Source organism: Heterocephalus glaber, unplaced genomic scaffold, assembly GCF_053883595.1.
Source record: "Heterocephalus glaber isolate CG9 unplaced genomic scaffold, H.glaber_assembly_v1.0 deba00001449, whole genome shotgun sequence".
In the NCBI taxonomy this organism is placed as follows: Eukaryota; Metazoa; Chordata; class Mammalia; order Rodentia; family Bathyergidae; genus Heterocephalus; species Heterocephalus glaber.
The window spans coordinates 1,323,747-1,350,760 of NW_028258300.1; the positions used below are offsets into that span (position 1 = coordinate 1,323,747).

The window sequence follows — 27,014 nt, forward strand, 5'->3', positions numbered from 1 at the left end:
CCAGATGTCCCCGGGTCCAAGTATCAACACGGTGCAGCCGGCGGACCACAAGGCCATGTGCCACCCCACGCCATGCCACCCCACGCCACCCACAGCAGCCAGGGGCCTGTGGAAGTGTGAAGCTCAGACCTGGTTCCGTTGCAGGGGAGAAGAACCCAGGGTACTCAGGAGGCTCCCCGAGGACCTCTGGGGCCCGGAGCCCCCTTCCTGGTCCCTCCTTGGAGAAGAAAGCAGCCACGATGTGAGGAAAGGCGGCCGAGTCCCCAGTGTTAGTTACGTGACTGTCCCGTGGTCCAGCTCGTGAACAGTTAGCATGCTGTCAGGCCACCAGTATTTTTAAAGAATGAGGATGAGACAGAGCTTTTAATTTTTGTTTTTGGCAAAGAAAAAACCCCACAGGACTTTACACTAGCAAACTATATTTGGGGGGAAGGGAGCTGGACATTGAAGCCAGGTCTTCATTCACACTAGCTACATCCCTAGCTGTTCTTTAAAACTGTTTTTTAAAATTTTGAGCCAGGGTCTTGCTAAATCACTAAATTATCTAGTCTGGGCTGGAACTTGCCATCCTCCTGCCTCAGCCTCCTAGAGTGCTGGAATTACAGGTGTATGATCTACACCCAGCTCCTAGCAAATGCGTATTAAGATCCTAAAGGCTGAGCCGGGGGTTCTACCGCCTGCCCTGGCAGCCGCAAGGTCCTGAGTTCAATCCCCCTGTACAAAAAAAAAAAAAAAAAAATCATAAAGGCCATTCCTCAGGCAAGAAGAAATTCATGCCAGTTGGAAGCACTCAGATAGAATAGTTAAAAGTGGTCAGTGGAGATCCTGGGAAGATATTGGTGAAATCTACACAAACACTGATTGCATGCAGCAATGGCAGTGAGATTATAAAACAGAAGAGGACTAAAGTCAGGGAGAAGCTGGGAAGTGGCTGAGGGGAGGTAAGAGCTCCTAATGCTCTTGGGGTGTGTTCTTGGTCTGTTTGCTTGTTTGCTTATTTTCTGAAGATGGCCAATAATAAATTCAGGAATCCAGAAGAAAGTAGGAAAAGGGGAGAAAACAAAAAGAATGGAAAAGGAGAGGCTCTGCTTCTGGTAATGGCAAAGCCCCTGCTACCAAATCAATGCTCAGACAGGTAAAAGCGCTGAACTCTGAGAAAATATAAAAACCACCATTCCAGGCTCTGGAGGGAGACCACGGCCCTGAGTTGGAAGCCGGAACAGTTGGCAGGTGGAGAACTTATTTATGTATTTATGTATTCATGGGCCTGGGATTTAGCTCAGTGGTTTCGCCCCCTGCTGCTGCGGCTGCTGCTGCTGCTGCTCAAGCACAAGGACCTGAGTTCCATCCCCGGTACCAAAATAATAAAAAATAAATAAATATTTATTTGTTTATTTTGATACAGAATCTCACTATGTAGTTCAGGCTGGCCTTGAACTTGCAGCAATCCTCCTGCCTGCCTCAGCCTACCAAGTTCTGAGTGTGTGCCACCACACCCGACAAGGCGCAAAATTGTCAAATCTCCCAAGCAGTATTGAACCAAAGAAACTGGACATAAGAGTATGTGCTGTGCACCCAGGCATGGTTGCACAGGCTTGTAACTCCAGTACTCTAGGAGGCTGAGGCAGGAGGATCACCAGGAGTTCAAATCCAACCTGGGCTACATAGCGAGTTTAGGGCTAGCCTGGCATACATAGCAACACTGCCTCAGACAAAACAAAACAAAATGAATATTGCTGTGTAATTTCATTTCTTCACAGTACAAAAGCAGGCATGTGTAAATTAGGTGTGGTGGCTCACACCTGTGAACCCGGCACTCAGGAGGCCGAGTGTGAGGCCAGTCGTGGCTATGCTGTGAGTTCAAGGCTAGCCTGAACTATACAGTGAGAACTGGACTCCAAAAGGATGCGTCCAAACTGTGGTGTGGGACGTTGGCGCAGCGGTTGCCCTCAGTGGGGAGAGTGATGGAGGGGAAAGGAGACAGGAGAGGGTTCTGCGTGCCGAGGTGCCCTATTTCCAGAGCTGGATGTGTGGGTGAGCTCAGTGCATGAGAGCTCACCAGACCAGACGTGGGATGCGCAATTTCCTGCTTCCACGTGATGCCTCAGTGCAGGTCAACATTGAAGGGCAGAGGAGACAGGCGGAGCTCAGTGGCCAGGGACTCCTCGCTGTAGGGTGCAGGGGGACAGGCTGGGGAGAGGAGAGGCCGCGTCTGCCAGGGACGCTGTCCAGAAGAGCGGCTGAGGTCTGGGCTCCCTTGACAAGGCCTGGAGCTGAGATGCAGGCTGCGGGGCTGCAGGGGCAGGGCCGATCTGGAGGTGAACTTGGAAGGACTTGGTTGAGTAGCGTGGCCTAAAGAGTCCTTGGTATGGAGCAAGTTCTGGGCGGCTGGAGAGGAAGCGGGTTTGAAGGGAGAACACTCACTAGGAGAGAGAGGATGAAGACAGGAGCACGGGGAGGGGACTGCGGGTGGCAGCAGGCCCTGGAGCAGCAGCAGCGAGCAGGAGGGCAGCGTCAGAGCGGCCAGGAGCAGGGACAGGTGCTAAGGGTGGGGACCAGGGCTGCTGAGGCTGATTTCTGGGCAGTATGTCACCCAAGGAATACCTTGAGGTTTCCTGACCTGGGTCAAAGCAGGAAGCCACACTGTGGACAGACCCTCTCTTGTTATTTTAAAAATTGATTTATGTATTTATTTTTGGTTTGAGACAGAGTCTCACTGAGTAGTTCAGGGTGGCCTTGAACTCACTAAGTCATAGCCAGGCTGGCCTTGAGATCCTGGTGCTCCTCCTGCCTCGGCCTCTCAAGTGCTGGATGACAGACAAGCACCGCCGTGCCTGGCTCCCTCTCTCATTTTGTAAGTGGTGCCCCTGGTTTTCCTGTCCAGTCACTATAACCTTGTCTTATTTATTGCTCATCCTTAAAAAGAGGTCTTTCAGACAGGTAGTCAGTCCCAGGGTCCTCATTTCCTTGTCCCGAGGTCTCTGGCCCCTGGCCGGGCCCTGGCCCCTGCCCCACCTCACACTGTTATCTGTACCGGACTGAGGACAAGGGTTGGGCAGGGGAAAGATCGAGGACTTGGACCAACAAAAAGCTGTCCTGGTTTGTGACACTGGCCAGTATTTCCTCTCTAGGGGTCTCAGTTTCCTCATCCCAGACCGCCTGGGTCCAAAGCCCTGGTCACCCCAAGATCAACAGAACTGAGGGGCATTTGAGGGATGTCTTGGATGCCAGGCCAGCAACTCAGTCTTCAGTCCAGTGAGGTTCTTTCCAGACAGTGTGGGAGACGTCCGAACACAGACCTTATAAAAATTTAATTTTTGGAGGGGGGGGGGATAAAATAAAATTTAATTAAAAATATTTTTTTTGTGGTACTAGGAATTGAACCCAGAGGGGTGTTTACACTGAGCTACATCCCCCGCCCCCCGGCACTCTTTATTTTATTTAAATTTTAAGGCAAGGTCTAAATAAGTTGCCTAAACTGGTCTGAAACTTTCAATCCTAGCACTTGGGAGGCTGAGACAGGAGGATTGCTGTGAGTTCGAGGACTGCAGAGGCTACATAGTGAGTTCAAGCCCCCTGAATTATAGAGCGAGGAGCTGGGGATTTAGCTCAGTGGTGCTGCCATCTGCCTCACAAGCGAAAGGTCCCAAGTTCAATCCCCAGTACCCCCCCAAAAGCCCTGAAATTATAGAGTGAGACCCTGTCTCAAAAAACAGGCAAAACTTGTGACTCTCCTGCCTCAGCCCCCAAGAATGCTGGGACTGGTTCTCCCCACTGTGAAGGCAGGAGCAGGGCCCTTATTGGCTGGGGGACTTCAGATGCAGGTGACCTCACAATGCCAGCCCAGCCCGGGCTTGGGAGCTCGGCTGTAATTCCACAGTTGCTACTTCCTATCTTTGACTTAAAGCTGAATTTTCTGTTATCGTGTGGATGCCCCAGGTGAAGGTAATGCTCTGAACTTGACGTGGGAAATTCAGGTTCAAAGTGAGATGTTGAGTCCTGAGACTGTGGTGGGTGGAGTAGGGAGGAGGTGAGAGGAAAGAGGGTGAGAAGACCCCGGGAGGGGAGGCTGGGTGTGGTGGCGCCTGCCTGTCATCCCAGAGGGCTGGGGCAGGAGGACTGCGAGTTTGAGCCTAGCCGGGGCAATGTGGTGATTTAGCTAGATCCTGTCTCAAAATTTAAAAAATTTTAAAAAGCACTGGGGATGCAGCTGGTGAAGAGAAGCCAGAGCATCTGGAGGCCAGACCTTGGCCTGTTCTCCAGTACTCCCACCTGCCCCCACCCAGGGGAAGGGGGGATGGGCATTGGACAAATGCGCCCTGCGGGTCAGGCACTGGGATCGTCCTTCCCGTGGGTCCTCCCTGTCCCCTGTCCCACCACAAGTGTTAAGACCGGCAAAGCCACTGGCCCAAGCCCCGGGGCAGGTGCCCCCGCTCAGGTCTGTCAGTCTCCGGAGCCCTGGGGTTTTGTTTGTAGCTGGGAATCAGGGGTGTTGCCTGGATTCCATGGGACTTTCCCTTAGGCAGGCACCTAGGAGTGGTGGAGAGAACAGGAATGAGATCCGGAGGATGTGGTCTCACTGAGCCATTCAAGACTTGGGAATCTGTGGTGTTTCTGGGAAAACTGGGCCGAGAGGACCTGAGTTTGAATTCCACCTTTGCCACTTGCTGAGACAGAAAAGTAGATCAGCTGGGCTTCACATCTTTCGACCCCTGCACAATCAGAAGGAACCTGCTGGGCGATCAGGACAATGGTCTCTGATGCCAGGAGGTTGAGTTCCCTTAGCCCTTCACTCCTGGGCCGATTTTCAGAGGCTGTCCTGATTTCCTGTTCCTACAAGCAAGCTAGGAGGCTTCTGACTCTACTTCCTCATCAACACTTTTAATTTCCATTTAAAAAATGTAAGCCAACCTAGTGGCTGTGAAATAATATTCACTGTTGCCGGGTGTGGTGGTGTGTACCTATAATCCCAGCACTTGGGAGGCTGAGGCAGGAGGACTGCTTCGAGTTTGAGGCCAGCCCCTGCTACATAGTTGTAGGGAACAGGGAAAAGGGATGTTACCAGAACCTCTGCAGTTAGTCCTGGTCTCCTGCGAGCCACGGCAGCACATGGCGAATTACAGGAAAGGTAGAAAAATGAGACTGAGAAGAAGCTGAGCTTTGGGTCTGATCAGTGCTGCTCTGGGAGGCAAAGGCAAAAGCCCCCAGCTTGTTGCACCTTTTATTCAGTACCTCGTAACAAATGACTTTCAATAGTTCACATTGGGATAAACAAGGTGTAACAGAAGGCTTGCAGAGAGTTCAGTACATCTCGGGCAAACAAGATGTTAACAGTCCAAGAACAACGAGGAACTGAGCAGATGTTTATTCTCCCAGGATGTTTCTTGTCCTGGAGAATCACAGGATCACTGGATCACTGAAGTCTCAGTTGTGACCGGAGGCCAAACTGGAGTTATTTTGTAGCTGGGCTGTAGGCAAGAGAACTAGGCTAACCAAATGATTTTTCCCTAGAATTATGTAGCATTGCTCCCAACACATAGTGAGTTCAAGGCCAGTCTGAACTGCATAGCGAGAACTTGTCTCCAAAAAAAAAAAAAAAAAGATACTATTCACTGTGGTTTTGATTTGCATTTCCCTAATGACTAATAACCTTGAACACGTTTTTCATGTGCTTATTGGCCATTTATGTACCTTTTTTGTAGAACTGTTTGTTGAAGTTGCTCAATTTTTTTCTTCAGTGATGTGGATCAAGTGTTAGACAAGAGTGTGATGGAGCTCTGCCTTAGAGGTCGTCCCAGCCCAATTTGACTAATTGTTTTGTTTCCTTTTGAGACAGGTCTTGCTAAATAGCCCAGGCTGGCCTTGAACTCACTATGCAGCCCAGGCTGGCCTGGAACTTTCGGCAATCCTCCTGCCTCAGCCTCCTGAGTGCTGGGATTATAGGTGTGTGCCAGCATAGCAGCTTGCCCAATTTTTAATTGGGTTGTTTGTCTTTTTGCTGTTCCGTTGTAGTTCTTTTATATTCTGGGCATCAGACCCTTACGAGTCTTATGCTTGGTAATATTTCTGCCACTCTATAGGCTATCTTTTTATTTGTGGATAGTGCCCTTTAGTTTTTATTTTTGTTGAATTCCAATTTATCTATTTTTTCTTTTGTTTATGCCCCTAGTGTCTTTTAAGAAACCATTGCCAAATTGGGAGGCGAAAGCCTTTAATCCCAGCACTCTGGGAAGCTGAGGCAGGAGGATCATAAATTTAAGCCTAGCCTGAGTAATTTAGCAATTTAGTGAGACCCTATCTCAAAATAAAAAAGAGTTAGAGATATAGGTAGTGTGAAGGGCCTGGGTTCAATCCCCAGTGACCCCTCCATTGCCAAATCTAAGGACACAGAGATTTACTTCCATGTTGTTTTTTTTTTCTAAGAGTTTTATCTCTTTCATTTAGGTCTTTTTTCTTTTTCTTTTTGGTACCGGGGATTGAACTCAAGACCTTGCACTTTCGAGGCAGGGATGGTGCCACTGAGCTAAATCCCCAGCCCCATTTAGGTCTTTTTCATTTGTTTGCTTGTTTTTTTGAGACAGGGCCATGTACTCCAGGCTGGATTTGAACTCACCATGTAGCCCAAACTGGCCTTGAACTCATAGGAATCCTTTTGCCTCAGCCTCCTGAGTGCTGGGATTGCAGGTGTATACCGCCACACTTGGTTTTCTCCTCCTCCGCCTCCGCCTCCTTTTTAAAATCAGGATTGTGCTAAATTACTCAGGCTGGCCTTGAATTTGTGATCATCCAGCCTCAGCCTCACATGTAGTTGGGATTACAGGCCTGTGTCTTTTCACCTGGCTCTTTAATCTATTTTTGTTTGTTTTTTGTAGTACTGGGAAATGTACCCAAGGGCACTCTACCACTGAGCTACATCCCCCGCCCTTTTTTATTCTTTGAGGCAGGGCCTTGCTAAATCACTAAATTGCCCAGGCTAGGCCTGAAGTTGTGATCCCCCTGCTTCAGTCTCCTAGAATACTGTGATTACAAGTGTGTGCCACTAGACCTGGCTTCACGTGCTTTTAAAGGAATCTCTTGGAGGCTCAATTTGGAAATGGTTTGTTGGGAGCGGCCCTAGATTCAGGAACCCCTGCTGCTAGATGATTCCAAGATTCAGCCCAGAGGCAATGGGAGCTGGACTAGAGAGCGCCCGGTGGCTGGAGAGACGGGGAGAGAACGGGAGGGGAGCGGTTCTGCAGCCAGTTAGCAGAATTTGACCAGATCAGGTGTAGTAAGAGTGCACGGTGGCGCTCAGTTGGCCTCGGGTGGTGTTGCGGGATTGCGCTGGAACGTAGGGAGAGTGGAGTTCGGGGCTGGCTGCTCTAGGACTGAGGTGCTCAGCCGCAGATGCCGTGCACAGGCGCATGTGTGTGGGCGTATCCGGGGCGTGTCCAACACGTTCCACCTAAACTGAGGAACTGGAATTCGTTGGTGCCTCTGTCCTCTGGGGACTCTAGCAGCCCCTGTCCAGGGCCTGGAGGAGATCACTGAGGTCAGGGAGAGAGAATGGAGCCTTTTGGACAGGAGGATCTGCTTTATTAACAGGCTCTGCCCTGTCTCCTGGGCACTCGAGCTGGGGACCAAGGACAGCACGCAGTGTGAGGCCATCAGTAGGAAATGAGTCCCGTTAGTGCCTTGGGTCCTACCCAGCGCCCCACAGCCCCTGCTCCTCTCCACGCATGCGTCTGACCGAGAGCAAGCCTGGGTGGCCGTCACTGCTTCTGAAGACAGAGGTGGAGTAGAGGAGGAGGATGGGGGACCAGGAGATGGGGAGACTCGACTTCTCGTGGAAGAGGAAGGGTCGGCCAGGCTAGGCCCTGTGGCCTTCTGCCCAGCAACCCAACCCGTGCACCTGCCCGACCACCGGGCCTCCCAGGAGCCCGCTCACCGCCCCACGGGCTGTACTACCGGGATTTCTCGGGGTTGAAAATGTGCCCCTTTCACAACTATTTCCGGTGTGTATGTGTGTATACAAGTGCCTGTGCGCATGGGTGGAAGGGAAGATTAAAATCCAGGCTCCTCTTCAGGTAAAAAGAAAAAATTATGAACATGAAATTAAGTCTGAGGCTTTGGCAAGGGTCTGCGAGATCGAGGAGCCCTGATGTTTTAAATGCTTTAGCTTCAGGGTAAAATCTCCCCTGGGTGATGATGGTAGGGATGCATTTCCTGCTCCCGAGGCCAAGGCAAACTGAGCCACAGCCACTGGCTTAGGATGAAGGCAGCTCCCACTGGGCGCTGAGCCTTACTGCCCTCTGCCCTCAGTGGGGCGGGATGAGCAGCAATCACTTAGGTAAGGGGTTGGCAGCCAGGCGCTCCGTGCCAGGCCCTGCAACTTCAACCCCCGAAGACAGAGATTTATACCCTGGAGGAGGACAAGGGCAGGGGAGGAGTCTCTGTCCCAGGTTCACCCAGACTACTAAGAAGATGAGCTGAGATTTGAACTCAGGACTACATCGTGACTCCACATCTGTGATCTTTCCAAAGCCAAACTACGATATAAAGATGGAGAGCAAAATGCGTGCAATGAGCAAATGACCAGGTGAAGGAGTCAGGGCATAAATGAATATAAAGGGGTCAGGGGCTGTAGCTCAGCAGCACCACACCTGCCTGGCAGGCACAAGGCCCTGAGTTCAACTTCCGGTACCAAATAAATAGGAATACATGAAGATGTGAGCCAGCGAGAGAATGGGTGATAAGTGAAGAAGAGATGAGATGAAATAGTGAACCCAAACATTTACCAGACTTTTGCTGTGTGTCAGGTGCTACGCTAGAGAGTGGCAGAGGACACCGCCGATGTGTCCTTGCTCTTATGAAACCAATAGTCTAGCGGGGAAGCCGGATGTGAGTGAGGGAAGGGAAGTGAACAAGGAGCCCTGAGAAGGTGCAGGTGGCCTCACCTGTGTAGGGGATGCTGAGCCCTGAGAGGGTGACCTCGTGGGCATCCACTGGCAAAGGGGAGTAGGGAAAGGGTGGCAGCTGTGGGAGCCCCGCCTAACCGGTGGAGTGGAGAGGGAGAGGGGTTATGTGGAGGGACAGGAGGGGTGTGAAGGGGACTGGAGCCGGGTATAGAGCACCTTGAACACTGGATCTCTGTCCTAAAGACCACAGGAAGCCACGAGGGGTTGGGCAGAGGGCACCTCAGGGCTGGTCTTGCTGCTTCAAGGGCCAGGGGAGTGGATGATCCTCCTCCTCTTGGCTTTTGCCTCTGTGTGTAACAATGGGGCAGTCCGTGTAACACACGGACTAGGAGTCAGTGTGTGATTGTGTGTGCACTTGTGTGTGCTTCACGGAGAGCTGGTGCACGCCTGCCCACGTCTGGCCTGCGGGCTGCTCAGGAGGAGTTGAAAAAGCCGCTCTTCCCCTGACTTGGCTTCCCTCTGCTTCTCCCCCAGGGGCCCACTCCTGCTTAAGAACACCATCCTTGCAGGTGAGCCACCCCAACAGTTCCTCAGGGAAGGTGGCCCGGGGCTGGGGTGAGATGACAGGGGACTGGGGAGCTCGCCTGGCTGTCAGATACCTGGGTCAAGCAGGTTCCATTTTGGACAATGGCTTCCACGTGAGCTGCCTCATGCAGAACAGGCTGAATGCTGAGGGCTAGAGGCAGCTCTGCGAGGTGGCTTTGAGAATGGAGTGCTATGACCACTTGCACATGAATTCTAGCAACTTTGGAATTTGTGTCTGGCTCGGAGCATCCCAAGCTCCTAAGGCTGAGAGATCCTTGCTGGTGAACACAGGTCACCAGGCCTGCTGTGGTCAGCCAGAAGTAGGTAACCGGTGAGGAGTCTCTTCTTTCCCTTTATCTCTGCTTTAAAGTGGAAGAGATTCCTCATTTTTCTGCTTGCAGACTTCCTCCCATGAGCCTGACACTGTGCTAGGACCTGAGAATTCCTAGGCTCCACGAGGTGCATAGTTTTGTCATCCAGACCTCATCACTATCGAGGGCCCAGGCCACTTGGGAGTCAAGGGAAGGAAGGGGACAGGATTTTTCTAGGAGCAGTGGGACTGGCAGGAAGTCTTGGAGGAGGCTGGGAACCCAGGGTGTGGCCTCTGAGCTGGGGCTGGGTGTGGTCATTCCCAGGAGGTAGGTGGAGCCTAGAGATAAGGACAGAAGGCTGGGATGGGGTGACAGGAAGACGCCCCATCCTGAGGGCAGTGGGGAGCCTCAGGAAGGCTGAAACAGTGCGGCCTGGCTGCATCTACCTTCTCTCTTAGGTGCAGTGCAGTAAGCTCAGCCAGGCACTGGATGGAAGGGGCAGGAGCACCCAAAGACCTCCCAACAGACATGACAATGAGTCCAGGGGTGAATCTCAAGCCCTGTGAAGACCCACAGATGACGCCAAGTCTCTACTTCTCTGGGGCCCCAGGGCCGGGCTTTGGCAGCATCCCTGGGCCCGACCCAGATGCAACCCTTGTTCCTAACTCAGATCGGCCCCCAAGTCCTGGCTTGGGGCTTGTTCCAGATGTGAATCCAACTCTGAGTCCTGACCCAGGGGAGGCCCCTGGCCTAGTGACAGACAACACCCCTGGACTTGCTGACAGCAGGGTCACCACCCCAGGCTCCCTCCAGACCTGCACTTCCTGTTCTGTGGCGACCCTGGACCTGGACGTGAATCATGTCTTAAGGCCTGACCCACAGGGTCCCCTGTCTCCAGCCTTAAGCCCTACTCCCAGCCCTGGCTCTCCCGGGACCCTCAACCTGGGCTCCAGGAGCCCCTCTGGGCAGAGTTCTGAGGAGGCCTTCCCATCCCTGTCCCAGAGCAAGAGTTTTGAGTTGGCTCACAGGGATTCCAATCCTAGGCCTGGGTCAAACCCATTTATAAGCCTTCATTCGAGAGGAAGCCTGGCTCTTGGCCACTTCCTCTCCAGGCTGGGCTCACAAGCGCTGCTCCTGACGACCTCTGACACGTCTCTGGGGTCCCACTCCAGCCAGCCGCTCAGCCAGGGCAGCAGAAACGTCTCCAAGCAGAGCCTGAACCTTGCTACAGGTTCTCGCGGGGCCCTAATCCTGGACACAAGTGAGCTGGTCACGTTGGCATCCCATAACCTCTCCGAAAGTGTTCTGAAAGGAGCCTTTGGGGCAACCTGGAGCACAGCTTCCCAGGGGACACTCAACGTGGCTTGTCCCAGATCCAGTCTGAACATGACCGTCATGCAGGCCTCGAGCCTGACGCTGATTCCCCACTCCAGCGATCGTACCAGCCTGAGCTCCAGCACCCACGGGTCCAACTCCGCCTTCTCTGCACCCTCGTGCCTGACCCTGATCCTCGGCTCCAAGGAGACCCTGAGCTCCAGCCTCTTGATCAGGGACACCTCCACCCTGTCGCTGAGCAGCCTGCACGACGGTTCCAGTTCTGAGAAGGACAACAGCATCCTCACCACTTCCCTGGAGAACCGAGAGCGATGGGGCGAGGGGCACAGTGTGGACGGGGGCCAGGACCCGCCCCGGCCATCCACCTCCAACACCGGGGATGAGGGCGCCGCACCCGACTGCTGCCTCCCTGAAGGTGAGTGAGGCCCAGCGCCTGCCTGGAAGACTCCGTATCCAGATCCCAGACCCGGTGCCGGGACTGGGGTGGAGGGAGTAGGCGCGCTAGGTAACCGCTAAGGTGGCGATCTTAGGATCACAAGGGGACCTAGGCCCTCTGGCACCTGTGGCGCAGGAGGAGCTGCCCTCCTTGCCCTAAGGCCCCACCAGACAGTACTTCCGTTCTGGCCTGTGCTGGCTCCTCCCCGCGGAGGGTCTCCCTTCCTGGATGCCTTTCAGGCCCAGCCAGGTTCAGGCTCCACTCACCTCTGTGGAGAAGGAGTGCTCCGCGCCTGGGCCAGGCCCCTGGGTACTGTGTGGAGCCTGCGCCTCCCCAAAAAGCAAGAGTTCTGTAAACTAACCCCTGTCAGGTTCAGGTGCTGTAAATATCTCCTCCCAATTAATCTGTGTGTGTTCACCTACCAGTCTCGTACTGGGAGTTTTGAAAAGTTACCTTGGCTTTGTAAATATGTACGTTTTTATATCTGGGAGGGTAAGGATTGCTCTTTAAAATCCACCTCAAATTGACTTAGCTATGAGTAGACCTTCATTCTTTTCATTTCATACCCTTCAGAATACATTCACCTGGAGTGTCAAACAAACAAACAACACCCCCCTTACTTACCAGTTTTATTAGAATGTTATTAATTTCGCCACCTGTTCAGCTTTTCCTTTTATAGGGTATACACGCTTTACTAGAATTTAAAAATTCTCCATAGAGTTGTAGTGCATTCCTTGATCAGTTAACCCTAGCTACTTATAGTTTTCATTGTTATCATAAATCAGAGCTTATTTTTTAATACAATTCCTATTTGATGATGCTAATGTGTAGGGGAACTTTGTCTTTGCAAGTTGATTTTTAAAAAGAATTTTTGAAATATGATTTTCTGTGTAAATATACTTTCCCACTTTGTACAATTTAATGGCTTTATTATATAGAGAGATTTTTGTTTAGTGATTTTTGTTAGTGTTAGTGTTTAGTGATTTTAGTTAGCTTTTGTTTAATGTTTATAAAAAATTATACACAAGGTTGTGCAACCATCACCACAATCGATTTTAGAACATTTTTCTCACTCCCAGAAGAAATCTTGCACCCCTACCCGTGCCCAGCCCTAGTGTTACTGGGCTTGGGGTACTGAAGTCTCCTTCTAGAGGTGGTTTCTACATTCTTTCTGTCCTGAGCAAAGAATTAGTCATGACAAGGGCAAACAGCAGCAAGGCTTTGGATTTATAAATGCAGGAAAAGAAACAGGCTCTGCAGAGCAAGTTTGGGCCAAGTAAAAGTAAGAAAGAATAAAAAAAAGACACTCTACAGTGTGAGAGTGACTACTGTGAAAGACCAGTGTAGTGGGGAGCTTGATGTCAATTCCCCCCACCCCCGTGGTATTTTGAGACAAGGTCTTGCTCTGTAGTTCAGGCTGGCCTTGAACTCACTATGTAGCCCGGGCTGGCCTGGAACTCATGGGGATCCTCCTGCCTCCACCTTCCAAGTGCTGGGATTACAGGCATGTGTCACCACACCTGGATCAGCACCTTAGTTGTTGAGTAATGTCTAACATCACTGCATGGGTCATACCGTATTTTGTTTATGCCCATTTCTCATTAATTTTTGATCTCAAACTGGGTCCTTTTTCTCTCTTGGAATCTCAGAACCAATAAATAAAACCAAGCTTCGGTTGATCAATGAAGGAAGGTTTATTCCTGGCCAACAATAGAAGAAGCAGGAAGAATGGCTCACAGATCAGCTTTTCTACCCAATGAGAGTGGAAAAGTCATAGATAGAAGATAAAAGAAATGAGGGGGAAAGATAGGCCTACCAAGGGGAGGATTATCCTCATCCTTTCTGGGGATGAGTGGAGATTTTGAGGCAGAAGTATCACTGTGAATTCGAGGCCAGCTGGGCTACACAGTGAGTTCAAGGCTGGCCTGAACTATACAGCAAGACCCTGTCTCAAAACAAAAAAACGAAGTTGGAGGTTGAGTGGTGTTCATTCTGTCAGCCATCTTGCAGCCTGCTGGTCATCTGAAGAGGGATCTGCAGGCACCCTGTCCTCAAAGATAAGCAAGATCAGGTCAGAGAAACACCCTGACAGCCACTTGAGTTGTTTCTATCTGTTGGCTATTTTATTTTATTTTTCTGTCAGTTATTTTAAATAATGCTACTGTGAACATTCACTTATAAGTTTCGGTGTAGGGCATTAGAGAAAACAATCCTACAATTCACTTGGAACCAGAAGAGACCTGAAAGAGCAAAAGCAATTCTGGGCAACAAAGGCAAGGCAGGGGGTAGCACAATCCCTAACTTGAAATTATACTACAAAGCTATTGTGATAAAAATAGCATGGTAATGGTGGGAAAAAAAAAGACCTGAGGATCAATGGGACAGACTAGAAGATGCAGAAACAACCACCTTATCTTTGACAAAGGGGCCAAATAGCTGCACTGGAAGAAAGAGCCTCGTTAATAAATAATGCATAAAAAACTGGCTTTCACTTGCTGAAGATTAAAAATAGACCCAGGGCGGCGGCTTCTGCACCCGGCCCGTCCCCACCTGCAGGCCGGGCGCTCTCCTCGGAGCTCGGGTGGGCCGGGTGGGGTGGCCGCGGGAGCTGCCGGTTCTGGAGCGACTCTGGGAATTCCCAGGTCGGCCGAGCCAGCCGGGTGCAGTCTTCGGCGAGGGAGGCGGCCCCGCGCGGGACCTGGGGAGCGAGCCCGCAGCCCACCATGAAGTTCCAGTACAAGGAGGACCACCCCTTCGAGTATCGGAAAAAGGAAGGGGAGAAGATCCGGAAGAAGTACCCGGACCGGGTCTCGGTCATCGTGGAAAAGGCTCCTAAGGCCAGGGTGCCTGATCTGGACAAGAGGAAGTACCTAGTGCCCTCCGACCTCACTGTTGGCCAGTTCTACTTCTTAATCCGGAAGAGAATCCACCTGAGACCTGAGGACGCCTTATTCTTCTTTGTCAACAGTACCATCCCTCCCACTAGTGCTACCGTGGGCCAGCTGTATGAGGACAACCACGAGGAAGACTGTTTTCTGTACGTGGCCTACAGTGACGAGAGTGTCTATGGGAAGTGAGTGGTGGAAGCCCAGCAGATGGGAGCACCTGGACTTGTTGGGAGGGGAGGGATGTGAGTGGGACTGGAGGGAGGAGAGGGAGGGCTCCCACCATGGAGAAGACAGAGGCGAAGACCCTGGAAACCACGCTGCACACACTGTCGTCACATTTTCACCAGCTCAGTTGATGTTTTTTTGCTGCTTCTTTGGCCCAGGGAGAAAGCGTGTTAGGACAGAACTGCTGGATTGGCTTTGATAGAGCGATGAGGGTGCCTTAAGGTCATGGCATTGCCAAGAATTAAGGTTTTTTTGTCATTTCATAGGAGGTCGGAAGGTGGACAGGTTAAAGCCAGGGGTGAATGCAATCCAGCAGCAATTCCCATCTCTTTGGGCAGAGATTTGAGTTTTGACATTTGTACAAGATACGTAGGAAAGGGAACAGGAATTCCTTAGGAATTGTAGTGGATCGTACCCGGGGACCAAAAGACACCCAACAGTAACTGAAGCGTTGTAGCCTTTGATCTCCTATTTCTCCACTTCCTCCATCCCCCGCTAGTCTCTTCTCATATGTGAATGTCACCCTCCTATGCCGGAGGCGGTGGTAGATATCCAAACAGACATTTAGACAGCTGTTTTAACTTTGGAAAACAGCAGTCCTGGAAGGTGATTCTGATTCGGATTAGTTCTGATGGCCTTAAACTGGAACTGACTGAGTGTTGTGCTTCTGTCTTAACCTGCTCTCTCTCTGGTGCCCCCTCTCCCAAACCTACTTTGGAGTTTCTTGAACCTTGGGCACTTTCAGTTGCAGGCTAAAGCCACTCCTTTCGTGTTGCCTTTAGCAGTTTCGTTGTACAGGGACAGAGGCGTCTTTCGGGTGGAAGGGGCAGGAATGAGGTGAGGTAGACTATGTATACTTCCCAGGCATCCAGGATTCTGGCTTCCTGGCTGTCGTCCCTCAGTCTCATGTGCACAGGATGCTAAGCAATGGCCAGCTGCTTCCCTCCTCTGGTTTTGATCCACGGCAGCTGCTAATTAGAAATGTTTAGAGGGATGACTGAGTAGTTCATGGGGGTTTTATTGGTTTCTTTTCGTTTTGGAGGCTGAGGAGGGGGTGGGGAGCAGAAACTGCACTCAGATGTGACATTTCATCTCTGCTAATGAAAAGGATCCTTCCTGTGGGGGAAATCCACGTGTCTGTCCTGTCAGCTTCAGGTTCTTGTATAATGAAGTCAATCTTATCAGGCCAAGGAAATAAAATAATTGCTTACTGTAAAAATCAAAAAAAAAAAAAAAAAGACCCATATCTTTCACCATGGACCAAACTAAAATAGAAACGAATCAGAGATCTAAATATTAAAACAGAAATGCTTAATCTGCTGGAAGATAGAATAGGTAGAGCTCTTCAAGACATTAATATAGGCAAAGACTTTAAGAACAAAACCCAAATTGCACAGGAAATATCACAAAGAATCAACAACTGGGATCTCATCTTATTATAAGGCTTTTGCACAGCAAGAGAAACCACTAACAGAGTGAAGAGATAACCCACAGAGAAAAATTTTTTGCCAGCTGTTCCTCAGTCAAAGGACTAGTATCTAGAATATATAAAGAACTCAAAAAATCAGACCCCCCCAAATTTAAAGACCCAACCCCAAAACGAGCATCTGAGAAGAATAGATACTTCTCAAATGAAGGAGAAACAGCAAATAAATACATGAAAAAATGTTCAACATCACTCATCATTCAAGAGATACAGATTAAAATAATTCCGAGATTCCATCTCACTCCAGAAAGGATGGCTGTTATCAAGAAATCAACTGGGAAAATAAAAGAAAAAAAGAGAAATCAACTGGCCTGGGGATGTAGCTCAGCGATGCCCACACCTGCCTCACAAGTGCAAGGTCCTGAGTTCAATACCTGGTACCAGAAAAAAAAAAAGAAAGAAAGAAAGAAAGCAACCAATAAGAAAGGTTGGAGGGACTATGGGGAAAAGGAACCCTTCTCCACTGTTGGTGGGAGTATAGACTGGTGCAACCACTGTGGAAATCAGTGTGGAGATTCCTCAAAGAACTAAAAGTGGAGGTTCCATTTGACCCAGCTATTCTCCTTCTTGGGATCTTCCTGAAAGAATTAAAAGCACTGGGCCGGGGATTTAGCTCAGTGGTTCTACCAGCTGCCTCGCAAGAGCAAGGTCCTGAGTTTGATCCCTGGTACCAAAAACAAAACAAAACAAAATAAAACACAGGCACTTCTACACTGCGACAGGGAAGCGATCACTACTCAGAATAATAATTTTATATAAGCAACATGTGAAAATATGGCAAGAATAGAATCCTGGAGTTTTAAACTGACAAATCACTTAAAAGATCTGTAACTGCCATCTTTGGATTTCAAGTTCAAAAGTCTTAATCCACATTGAAAATTTATAAACTCATATGAATGGTTGTCTGGGGAGATTCAATCATCACTTGGCCATTATGGAATCACACTTCTTATTTTCAGAATACTAAAATTATGTAAGTATTGTGACATCACCCATAAGAAAAATTAAATTTCTTTTCATGATCACAATAAGATAAACTGGATATGTCATACAGTGATTCTTATTTTATAAAATTAACTAAGTAATTACCATAAGAAAATACTGATGGGGTGGCAGGAAACTTTGATATATAGTCCATTTTCTAAACAATTTTTAAAATTTAGCTCAGTGGTTCTGCCATCTGCTTCGCAAGCACAAGGTCCTGAGTTCGATCCTTGGTACCAAAAAAAAAGTTTCTGTATAGATAGATGTAAGTTTTCATTTCTCCTTGAGAGATGCCTTGGGTGGAATTGCTGAGTTATATGGTAAATCTAGGTTTCAGTGTTTGAGGATCTACCAGCGTTTGGCAGCTGCACCATTTTTCATTTCTACCAGCAAGGTAGGAAATGTAGGAGGGCTCCATTTTTCTATGTTTTTGCCAACATTTGTTTTCTTTTTTTCTCATTGATTTATTTTTGTTTTTCTTTACAAAACATATATTGGTACATTTTATTTATTTATTTAATTAATTAATTAATTAATTTTTTGGTACCGGGGATTGAACTCGGGTCTTTGCGTTTGTGAGGCAGGCGGCAGAACCACTGAGCTAAATCCCCAGCCCTGGTACATTTTAAATATACATAATGATGGGGCCGGGATTTAGCTCAGTGGTTCTGCTGCCTGCCCTGAAAGCACAAGGACCCGAGTTTGATTGCTGGTACCAAAATAAATAAATAAATAAATAAAATATATACAAAATGATAGCATTCATCATAGGGAATTTGTACCAGTACATGATGTATCTTGCTTTTCTCCCCATCCCCCCTTAAGTACAAAAGCTTTGTTTCCATTTTTTCCCTTTGATTTTCTCTCTTTTTTTCTTGTCCCCTCTTTCCTTCCTCCCCTTTGTTACCCTTCTCATTGGAACATATTCTTCCCATTTCCCAATGTTTATTGTACATTTACGTCTTTATTTCCACTTATGTTATTCTTCTTTGCATCATCTAGCAGCTGCTGGATTGATTTCTCATGGTCTCTTGTTATTTTTAAGAAATCTTTCTTGTCATGATCGCTAACCACAATCCTGTCTTCTTTATCTGATATTCTGTCTTCACATTGGCTCCTTCTGTTGCGTATACTTTCAGTGGAGTGTTTTGTTTGTTTGTTTTTGGTACCAGGGATTGAACTCAGGACCTTGTGCTTTCAAGGCGGGTGTGGAGCCACTGAGGTAAACCCCTGAGTCTCAGTGGTGTTTTTGATCTCCTGGATATCTGTTTGAATCTGTTTTCTGGATTCCATTTCTTTCCTATGCTGTGTGTTCATGGTTTCCATCATGTTCTTGAGTTCCTCTATTTTTTTATCTGTATTGGCTTTAGAGTCATTAAGCATGTCTTTCTTTCTGGTCACCATCTCTGTAGTTATTTGAGAAATTATTTCTGCTTTGAATTTTTCTAGCGCCTCATTCATCTGCTTTGTTACTTCTGCCGTTTCCACTTCAGAGAGTCCAGGGGGGTGGCTTTCAGATTGTTCCACCTCATTGCCCCCTGGGTTTGCCTTTGGTGAGCTGAAAGCCCGAGGGGAGGGGGTGTTCCATCTTGTATAAGTGTATTTTTCATTTTCTAGTTTTTTTTTTTTTTTGGTACTGGGGATTGAACTCGGGTCCTTATGCTTGCGCAGCAGGTGGTGAACCCACTGAGCTAAATCCCTGGCCCTCATTTTCTATTTTTTAAAAGTTTAATTCCTGAGTTGATGCTTTCAGATTCCTTATGGCGAGTAGCTTTATCGTTAGTATTCGGAACCCTTCGGAAATGACTACTTCTGAGAGACATCTTCCGGGTGTACCTGGCCTTTGGGTTTTGAGTCTGTTGCAAGATCCTACCTCTTCAATTTATTGGGCCCTGACCTCCTGCCGACTTGAACTCCACACCCTCACAGCGACACTGGGAGCCACTAGATGGAGCCAGCCCACGGCTATTCTGAATTCTAGCTCAGTGGGCCACTCTCCAAGATGGGTACTATCCAATCACCCTCTCCTTGATGACATTTGAACCTGAATAACTCAGCAGCCACTGCAGTCCACTGCTCCACTGCTCCATTCCACTTGTGCCTTTCTCCTTGGAGGTGTTTGGGGTTGGCAGTAGTCACCATGAGTCTGCAGGTTCAACCTGCCCTTCCCATGCCGTGAGTCTGGACTCTGGGACACAGCGCTGCCTACCACCTCCCTCTTTCATTGAAGTCTCTCTCTGGCTCTCCCCATGGACTTCAATTCTCTCTTCAGATCCTTCCTGGGTCCCAGGGATCCACTTCCCTCCTCCTTCTTCTCCTCATGCCTCTATATTCCAGTGTCAGGACACCAGATCCCAGAGATTCTGGCTCTGTTTTTGTTTTTCTGTAATAGCCATTTTGAAGAGTGTGGAATGGTATCTTACTGTGGTTTTGATTTGCACTTCTCTAATGACTAATGATGTTGGGCACCTTTTCCTGTGCTTATTGGCCAGAGAGCTTCTGGAGAAATGTCTGTGTGACCCCTTTGTCCACTTTTGATTGATTTCTTTGGTTTTTGTTGTTGAGTTGTAGTCCTGTACATATTCTAAGGATTCATCCCTTATCAGATATGCAACTTGCAAATATTTTCTCCTATTCTGTGGGTGATCTTTTCTCTCTTGTGACACCATTCTTTGATGCACAAAAGCTTTTAATTTTCTTTATTTAATTTGTTTGAGACAGTCTCACTTTGTAGTGCAGACTGGCCTTGAACTCACTATGTAGCCCAGGCTGGCTTTGAACTCGAAGTGGTCCTCCTGCCTCAGCCTCCTGAGTGCTGGGATTACAGATGTGCACCATCATATCTAGCTTTTGGTACTGGGGATCAAACTCGGGACCTTGTGCTTGCGCAGCAGGTAGCGAAACCACTGAGCTAAATCCCAGCCCCTAATCTTTCTTTTTTTTTTTCATTTACAAAGCAGTGGGGCCATTTATTGGCATCGGAAAGCATTCCTTCAAAGAAGGAAGGGACCTCAGAACACTCAAGTCACACATTTTATGGAAACGGGCCCCAAATTTCCCTCTCACACAGCTACACAGCTGAATCACAACCAGAAACCAAGTATCCGAGTTAAACAAATTGAACCAAACAGTTTGATGAAGGAAGGGGGTGCAGGGGTGATGCGATGTTCCTGCTTTTATGCCGCAAGGTCTAAGGTAGAGGCTAACAGTCCCCAGGAAAACCTGCTTCCCACCGTCTCACAAGGCACAGCCATTTCATTGTCAGTAGTCCAAGTTTTACCATAATTTCCTGGAAAACTGGAGCGACCCTCCCCAGGCCGAGCTCTGTGACCTGTAGGTGAGGACTGGAATGTAAGAGTCCATGCCCCGCAGCAGCAGGCCTCAGGATCGTGGGCCTCACTGTGCTCCGGCTGCCTGCCCGGCGCTGGGACGCAGCGGGTGGCACTGAAGTCCTGTGCCCAGGTGGAGTCGCAGTTCTGGGAGCGCAGCCTCTGCAGCCCCGGCAGCTTCTGCTGGAGACTTAAGCGTCCCCACCATGGTGACAGCAGCCTGAGCAACACTGCTGAGCTTCCAGGCATCTCCATGACTTCCTCCAGGGCCTTGAAGACCGGAGTTTGGCATCTTAACCATTTTCAGCGTACAGTTCACTGGGATTAAGTATATTTTTGCACAATCATCACCACCATCAGTCTCCAGAACTCTGTTCATCTTTTAAATCTGAAACTCTAGTCTTTAAAAAGCAATTCTCCATATCCCCTCCTTGGCCCTGGCAAGCACCGTTCTGTCTCCTTAGATTCTGGCTTCGGACACACCTAATATTCCTACTTCATTCTTTTACACATGGATATTGCTTTCCTGGCACTATTTTATAAACTATGTGGTTTATACTATGACTTTTATAACTCACTATGAGCCCAGCACACCCTTGAACTCACAGTGACCCTCCTGCCCCAGCTACCCAAGTGCTGTGATACCAGGCGTGCACCACCACGCCCAAGCCTGGCTTGCTTCCTCCTTTCTTCTCCTCTCTTCCTCCCCCGTGCCCGCTTTCTCTTTCTGTCTGTCTCTGAACCCAGGGCCTTGGCAATGAGCTACATTCCCAGCCCTTTTTAATTGTTTGAGACAAGGCTAAGTTGGTAAATTGCCTAGGACTCAAACTTTCAATCCTCCTGCCTCAGCCTCCCAGAATGCTGGTATTACAGGCATGCACCACCACACCCAGCTTCCTTGCATCTTTTTTTTTTTGGTACTGAGGATTGAACTTGGGTCCTTGTGCTTGCAAGGTAGGCGGTGGAACCACTGAGCTAAATCCCCTGCCCCCTTGCACTCCCTTGCATGTCTTTGATACATTTGAAGATTACAGGCCAGCTATTTGGTAGGGTGTGTCTAGATCTGGGTTAGTCTCTGGTTCGCATCGAGTTGATACTAGTTATTTCATTGCATCTCTTCTGGGGCTTTTTGCTTGGCTGTTTGTTTGTTTTTGTTTTTTGGTATCAGGGATAGAACTCTGGTCCTTGTGCTTGCGAAGCAGGGGGCAAAACCACTGAGCTAAATCCCCAGCTGGTTGTTTTGAAGTAAGGTCTTGCTATGTAGTCAAGGTTGGCCTCAAACTCATGGCTATCCTCCTGCCTCAGCCTTCCGAGTGCTAGGATAACAGGCGTGTGACAACATGCCCCGGCTGGGTCATGGTTTTGATTTCCATCACTTGAGTAAGGCGATTGCTGCCAAAGTTCTCGGTGTGAAGTCTCTATTTGCTGCTTTGTGACAAACACCTTGTGTGAGGTACTCTGAAACTCTGAATATCCCATTCCTCCTCGAGCTTTCAACCCACTCATTTATTTATTTATATCAGTACAGGTTCATGGTTTCCTAGCGCATTCAACAGACTATGACCTGTTGCTGTCATTAGCTAGCGTGGTACTCAAATTTTCATTCATTTGACCAGGGGCCTCCCATTCAGGTAAACCTTCGTGTCTCTCTCACTGGTTCCCATCATCCTTTGAGCTCTCTCCCCTGTTTTCTGACCCAAGACAGGTTCATCTCAGGTTCATCCGGGCCTCCCTGGCCCAAGTCCAGGATCTGCCATTTTGTGTCCATGGAGAGTGGAGTCTGGAAGCCAAGGTCTGGCACCAGCTGTGTTCACTTCCCCCATGGCTCACTCCATCCTCTGGATGCCTCTGGAGTTCAGGCTTTCCCAGGCTTGGTGACCATGACTCACAAGGACAGAGATCTGCTCTCCTTCTGTGTCCCCTCAGCCCCCATAAATAAAGGGCTCTTATTGGCACCGCCCAGCTGAGTGCCCTTCCCTGGGCCAATCATGGAGGCTGGGCATGGGAACCCTCTCTGGCCAGGCTTGGGTCCTGGCGCAGCCCTGGTTGAGGAGGGCCTTGCAGGACTCAGCCTCACCCAGTGCAGGAATGGGGAGCCCCCAGGAAAAACGGCTCTTTCACAAAAGAAAAACGGATTTTTCCCAAAGAGAGGCAGGTGGGCCTCCTCCACCTGCAGGCAGGGGACTTGAGGGAGGGAAGCCTGGCAACAAGGGGTGTGGCGAGGGTGCTGGGGTGGAGAAGCCCCCTGTGCCCAGGCCCTGAGGGAAGCTGGCCTGGGGCCGGAAGTTGGCAGTGTGGCCAGAGCCTGGGCCCCGGGCCGCCCTGGAGGCTGGGCTGTGACGATAGGACCCTCGCTTGCCCCCGAGGCGGTCTCCTCCGAAGGACGTCAGGGCGGAGTCGGCAGGAGCTGATTCACAGCTGGCACTGCTCAGCTGGGTCACACTCTCCCCTTCTCTCCCCGGACACCTGCCGTGCAGGAGCCTCCGAGGAAGTGACCTCCTCTCCGGAAAAGGTGCCAGAGAAGAGAGAAGATGGCAGCGCAGTGGCTCCGGTAGGGCTCCTGTCTGGTTCGCAGTGCCCCTTCCCTGTCCCCCCACCCTGCACCCCAGACCCACAGCCTTGGCATCCCCAGAGTCCCCAGGTCTCTGTGGCGCTGTCCCCTGGGTCCTCATTCATGTCTCCCACAGAAACGAGCCTTCCACAAATCAGGGTTTTGTCTGTCTCATTACTGTATCCTCAGCATGTAAAGCAGACACATACTAGGGGCTTTATCAAGGTTTTTTTTGGCACAGGGGCTGTTGGGGATTGAACTCAGGGGTACTTATCACTGAACTATACCCTTAAGTTGATAAGGGGCCCAGGCTGGCCTCAAACTTGTGACCCTCCTGCCTTGGAGTAATTATCCTTATAAGTGTGTGCCACCATGCCCAGCTCAATGAAAGTTTTTAAAAAGATCTGTTTCTCACCACGCCAGAGTCCTTCCTGCCTCAGGGCCTTGGCGTGTGCTTCCTCTGATGAGGAAGGTTGAAGATAACATGGGGATGGCGCTGAGCGTGCTCTCTGCAGGAAGAGGGCCATTGCTGCTGTCATTCTAGTTTGAGGGGCTGGACAGACCTTTCCCCAGCTTGCTCCTGTCACTCAGGGCTCAGCCCAGCTGTCCACCCCCCAGGGGCCTTCTCTGCCTGTGCTGGGGCAGTGGGTCTGCCCCCCACCACCTCCCTCCAATCTTCTACCAGCTGCTGTCTGACACCCCAGCCCCGGACAGTGAGGTTGGAAAGCTCAACCGGGGTGCAGGCATGGTGGGGCTGGCTGCTCTGCTCAGGACAGGGAAATCGGCCTGGACTTGCTCAGGGTTCATCTGGCCACACAGTGTAGCTCCCCAGGGCGCTGGGACATCAGGACCGCCTCTCCTCTCCACCTCCTTCCTTCTGCCCACCCCGTGCTTCCTTGTGGTGTGGCGGCTGGGCCAGGGGAAAACAAGGCTGCCCGGAGGCCCTAACTGGCCAGGACGTGTCTTTCTTTCCTGTATGAAGCTCTTTACTGATTTCGTGCTTATCTTCTCTTCTCCCTAAGATAACGGGACTGGTAGATTGCTTGGGCCAGGAGAACACCTGCGTCAGGAGGCAGGTGGAAGTGTGGCCAAGGTGGACTTCCAGGCTGAAGTGCTGGGCTCCTTTCTGTCCTGGCCTCAGCTGAATGGAGGAGCAGGGATTCTCTGCCTTCTGACATATGCAGGCCTCTCCAGGCACCGGCCTCAGGGGTCCACCCTCCCCCTGCGGCCCCCAAGGTCATCCCCAGGACCCCGTGGGACCTTGTCCTTTCCCTCTGCTGTCCCAGGTCAAGCACGTGGTTCCCCAGGACCTGCTGCAACTGGAAGGAGGGAAGAAGACTGTGATGAGGAAGATGATGGTGCGGAGCCTCAGGGGGGTCTGCAGCCCTGGGTGGGGAGCGGGTGGAAGTCCTGAGCCCACTGCTGATGAGACTGGGCAGACGTGAAAGGGCAGCGCACAGGGTGAGGCGCGATCTCCGGCACTGCCTTGGCCTCCCCTGCCCGAGGGGGCGTGGCCTCACCCTCGCAGGCTCACGAATGGTGCGATGATGCCTGTGTCACTGGCTTGAGAGGACACAGACCCTAGGGAGCAGAGCCTTGTGCAGCTGGGAAAAGTGTTTTTGTTTTGTTTTGTTGTTTTTGGAGACAGGGTCTCTCTATGTCATCCAGGCTGGCCTTGAACTCACTATGTAGCCCAGGCCGGCCTCGAACTCCGAGCAATCCTCCTTGCCTCAGCCTCCTGAGTGCTGGGATTACAGGTGTGCACCACCATGCCCGGCCTCGGAGAGTTACCATTACTATTAAATGGAGTAAAACATTTCCCCCTGGCCGAGAACTTGAGAGTTGCTAAATGCAGTTTCTTCTCAGATACCTACCAGAATGAGTTGAATAACCACTGAAGTTTACAAAAGTGTACAGTATTTGGCCCTATGCCCCTTAAAGAGAAAGAAAGCCGAGTACCTACTGTGTGTAGGTGCAGGCCTGACAGTGAGGAGGACTAGAAGAGGTGGGAGGGGGTACGGGGGATCAAACTCGGGACCTTGTGCTTTCGAGGCAGGAGAAGGAACCACTGAGCTAAATCCCCGGCCCCCTGGAAGAGGTTTTAAAGGAGCTGCCCAGACAGTTTCCAGGCGGGAACCCCGTTCTCTTGCTCTGGGCTAGTTCATGGGTTCACAGACAGCTGCCGCCACAGGGCTGGGGTGGAACATTTCCTGAGGATTCCTCGGGGCTCCTGGGTTCGGGCAAGGGGTGTGTTTGGTGGCCTTGCCCGGATGAAGGGCCCCATGAGGAGGCCCCTGCCTCACTGTCCTCCTGTGGCCCTGTGCAGAGGCAGATCCAGGAGGAGCCGTTGGATTCGCTCTCAACCTCCGTCCGCCAGCAGGCCATGGAGACACTGGCCCAACTGAGGTGCCCACACCCTCCCACCCCTGTGTCCCGGGGCACCCCCCACCCTCCGCTGGTGTCCACTGCCTTCATCACCAGGCACCTTGCCCTGTCTCTGCAGCCACATGAGGCCGGTGCTGGGTGTGCAGGACCGGGTACAGCTGGTGAGCACGTGCGTGCACAGCGTGTTCTCGCTGCCCTCGGTGCAGGCCATGCAGGAGCAGGACCAGGCCAAGGCCGAGGCCATCCAGGTGAGGGGCCAGGGCGGACCTCAGGCTGCCATGCACCTGCTCAAGGGCCTGCACATCAAGGGGGCCCAGAAAGCCCTTGCCCTACAGCTCTGTGGCCCAGGAAGACTCACCTAATCTCTCTGGGGCTTGGTGAAGAAGTGAACCCCTGCAATAGAGGCCCCTTCTAAGGGCCCTGATGGTTTCCAGCAGCCCTGAGGCGTAGATGTCGCCCTGGTCAGAGGCAGTGGCTGGCCTGGAGGGCAGGCTGCGGACTGGATTTAGAGGAAGAGCAATGGACAGGGAGCTGAGGCAGGGAGCTGGAAGGCAGAGCCCAGAGGTCCTGTAAGAAAGCTCTTCACACCTCTCAGGCCGGACACGGAGTGGTGGAGGGGCCCTTAGCGTGGGATGAGGGGAGAGCTAGGGTTGACTGGGGAGAATGAGGCAGGAGCGCTTTGGGCTCAAGGTGAGGGACATGCACGTATCCTTTCATTCCCCAGATATCAGCTGAGTTCTCCACACCAAATGCAGTGGCCTCACAGCAGGGCCTGGGGTGAGGGAGATGGATGTTAGCCAAGGACCATTTGAATCAATGCAAAACCACACTAGGAGTCAGTGCTGCAAGCTAAGAGCCTGCAATGGGCACGTGGTAGAGGTAGGGTCAGGTTGTGACTGGAGCTGAGAGATTAAAGAAGAGCTAATGACCTGAGGGGGCAGGAGGAGGAGGAGGAGTTCAGACAGAGCCAAGAAGCTGTGTGGAAGGGAGCAGACAGTGTGATGGCAAGGCTGGCAAGGACCAAGAACGGTGAGACAAGAACTCTGGGAAGTGAGGCCAGAGAGTAGGTGGGGGCCAAGCCAGCAGGCAGCGTAGGGCTCGAGTCCCTGCTGGTGCCCAGAGAGCAGGCCCTAAGGAAAGGCAGGAAATCCCCCACCGGGTGGCCAAAGCCCCAGCCCTCTTGCAGTACCTGGTCCTGCCAGCAGAGGGAAATGCTGCACAGCAGTCAGCAGCTCATGGGTGGGATAGAGGAGGTAGGTAGGAATGAGGTTTGCCTGGTGTGCTGTACACCAAAGGGCCATCAGCTCTAGGGTGTGCAGACTCAGGAAGCCTGGACAGTAACCGTCTGAGAGAGAACTTGGAGCCAGCGGCAGCAGGAGAGGAGACAAGGAGGAGAGGGTCTTCCTGGGGTAGCTCAGACCCACTGCCCAGCCTTCTGTTTGTGTCGTACCTGGCTCCATGAAGCCATCCCAGGACAGTGATGTGACCGAAAGACGAGGACCCTCCCCAGGGGGAAGATGGCTCCATGAAGGGAAATGTAGGATCTGTTTGAGTCTAGGTGTTGCATTCCAAAGAATCAGATCACTTCCCCAGAGGAAAGAT

General features: G+C 50.7%; 1 protein-coding gene and 1 pseudogene across 3 annotated transcripts in view; both read left to right on the forward strand.

Annotated features, from left to right (window-relative positions):
- The first annotated feature begins 3,352 nt into the window (after positions 1-3,352).
- The window catches only part of LOC147827348 (maestro heat-like repeat-containing protein family member 7), a 46,480-nt gene continuing 22,818 nt past the window's right edge, over positions 3,353-27,014 (forward strand). For 2 of the 3 annotated variants that reach the window (XM_087214717.1, XM_087214719.1), the window contains exons 1-7: positions 3,354-3,945; positions 9,432-9,466; positions 10,252-11,543; positions 22,954-23,027; positions 24,314-24,385; positions 25,354-25,433; positions 25,531-25,660. In XM_087214717.1, the coding sequence (XP_087070843.1) occupies positions 10,283-11,543; positions 22,954-23,027; positions 24,314-24,385; positions 25,354-25,433; positions 25,531-25,660 (1,617 nt within the window). In that variant the 5' untranslated portion in view covers positions 3,354-3,945; positions 9,432-9,466; positions 10,252-10,282. Of the gene's footprint in view, positions 3,946-9,431; positions 9,467-9,883; positions 9,942-10,251; positions 11,544-22,953; positions 23,028-24,313; positions 24,386-25,353; positions 25,434-25,530; positions 25,661-27,014 lie in introns of all 3 variants that reach the window. The other variant, XM_087214718.1, reaches the window with a different exon arrangement.
- On the forward strand, positions 14,243-14,771 carry LOC147827349 (gamma-aminobutyric acid receptor-associated protein-like 1 pseudogene; annotated as a pseudogene).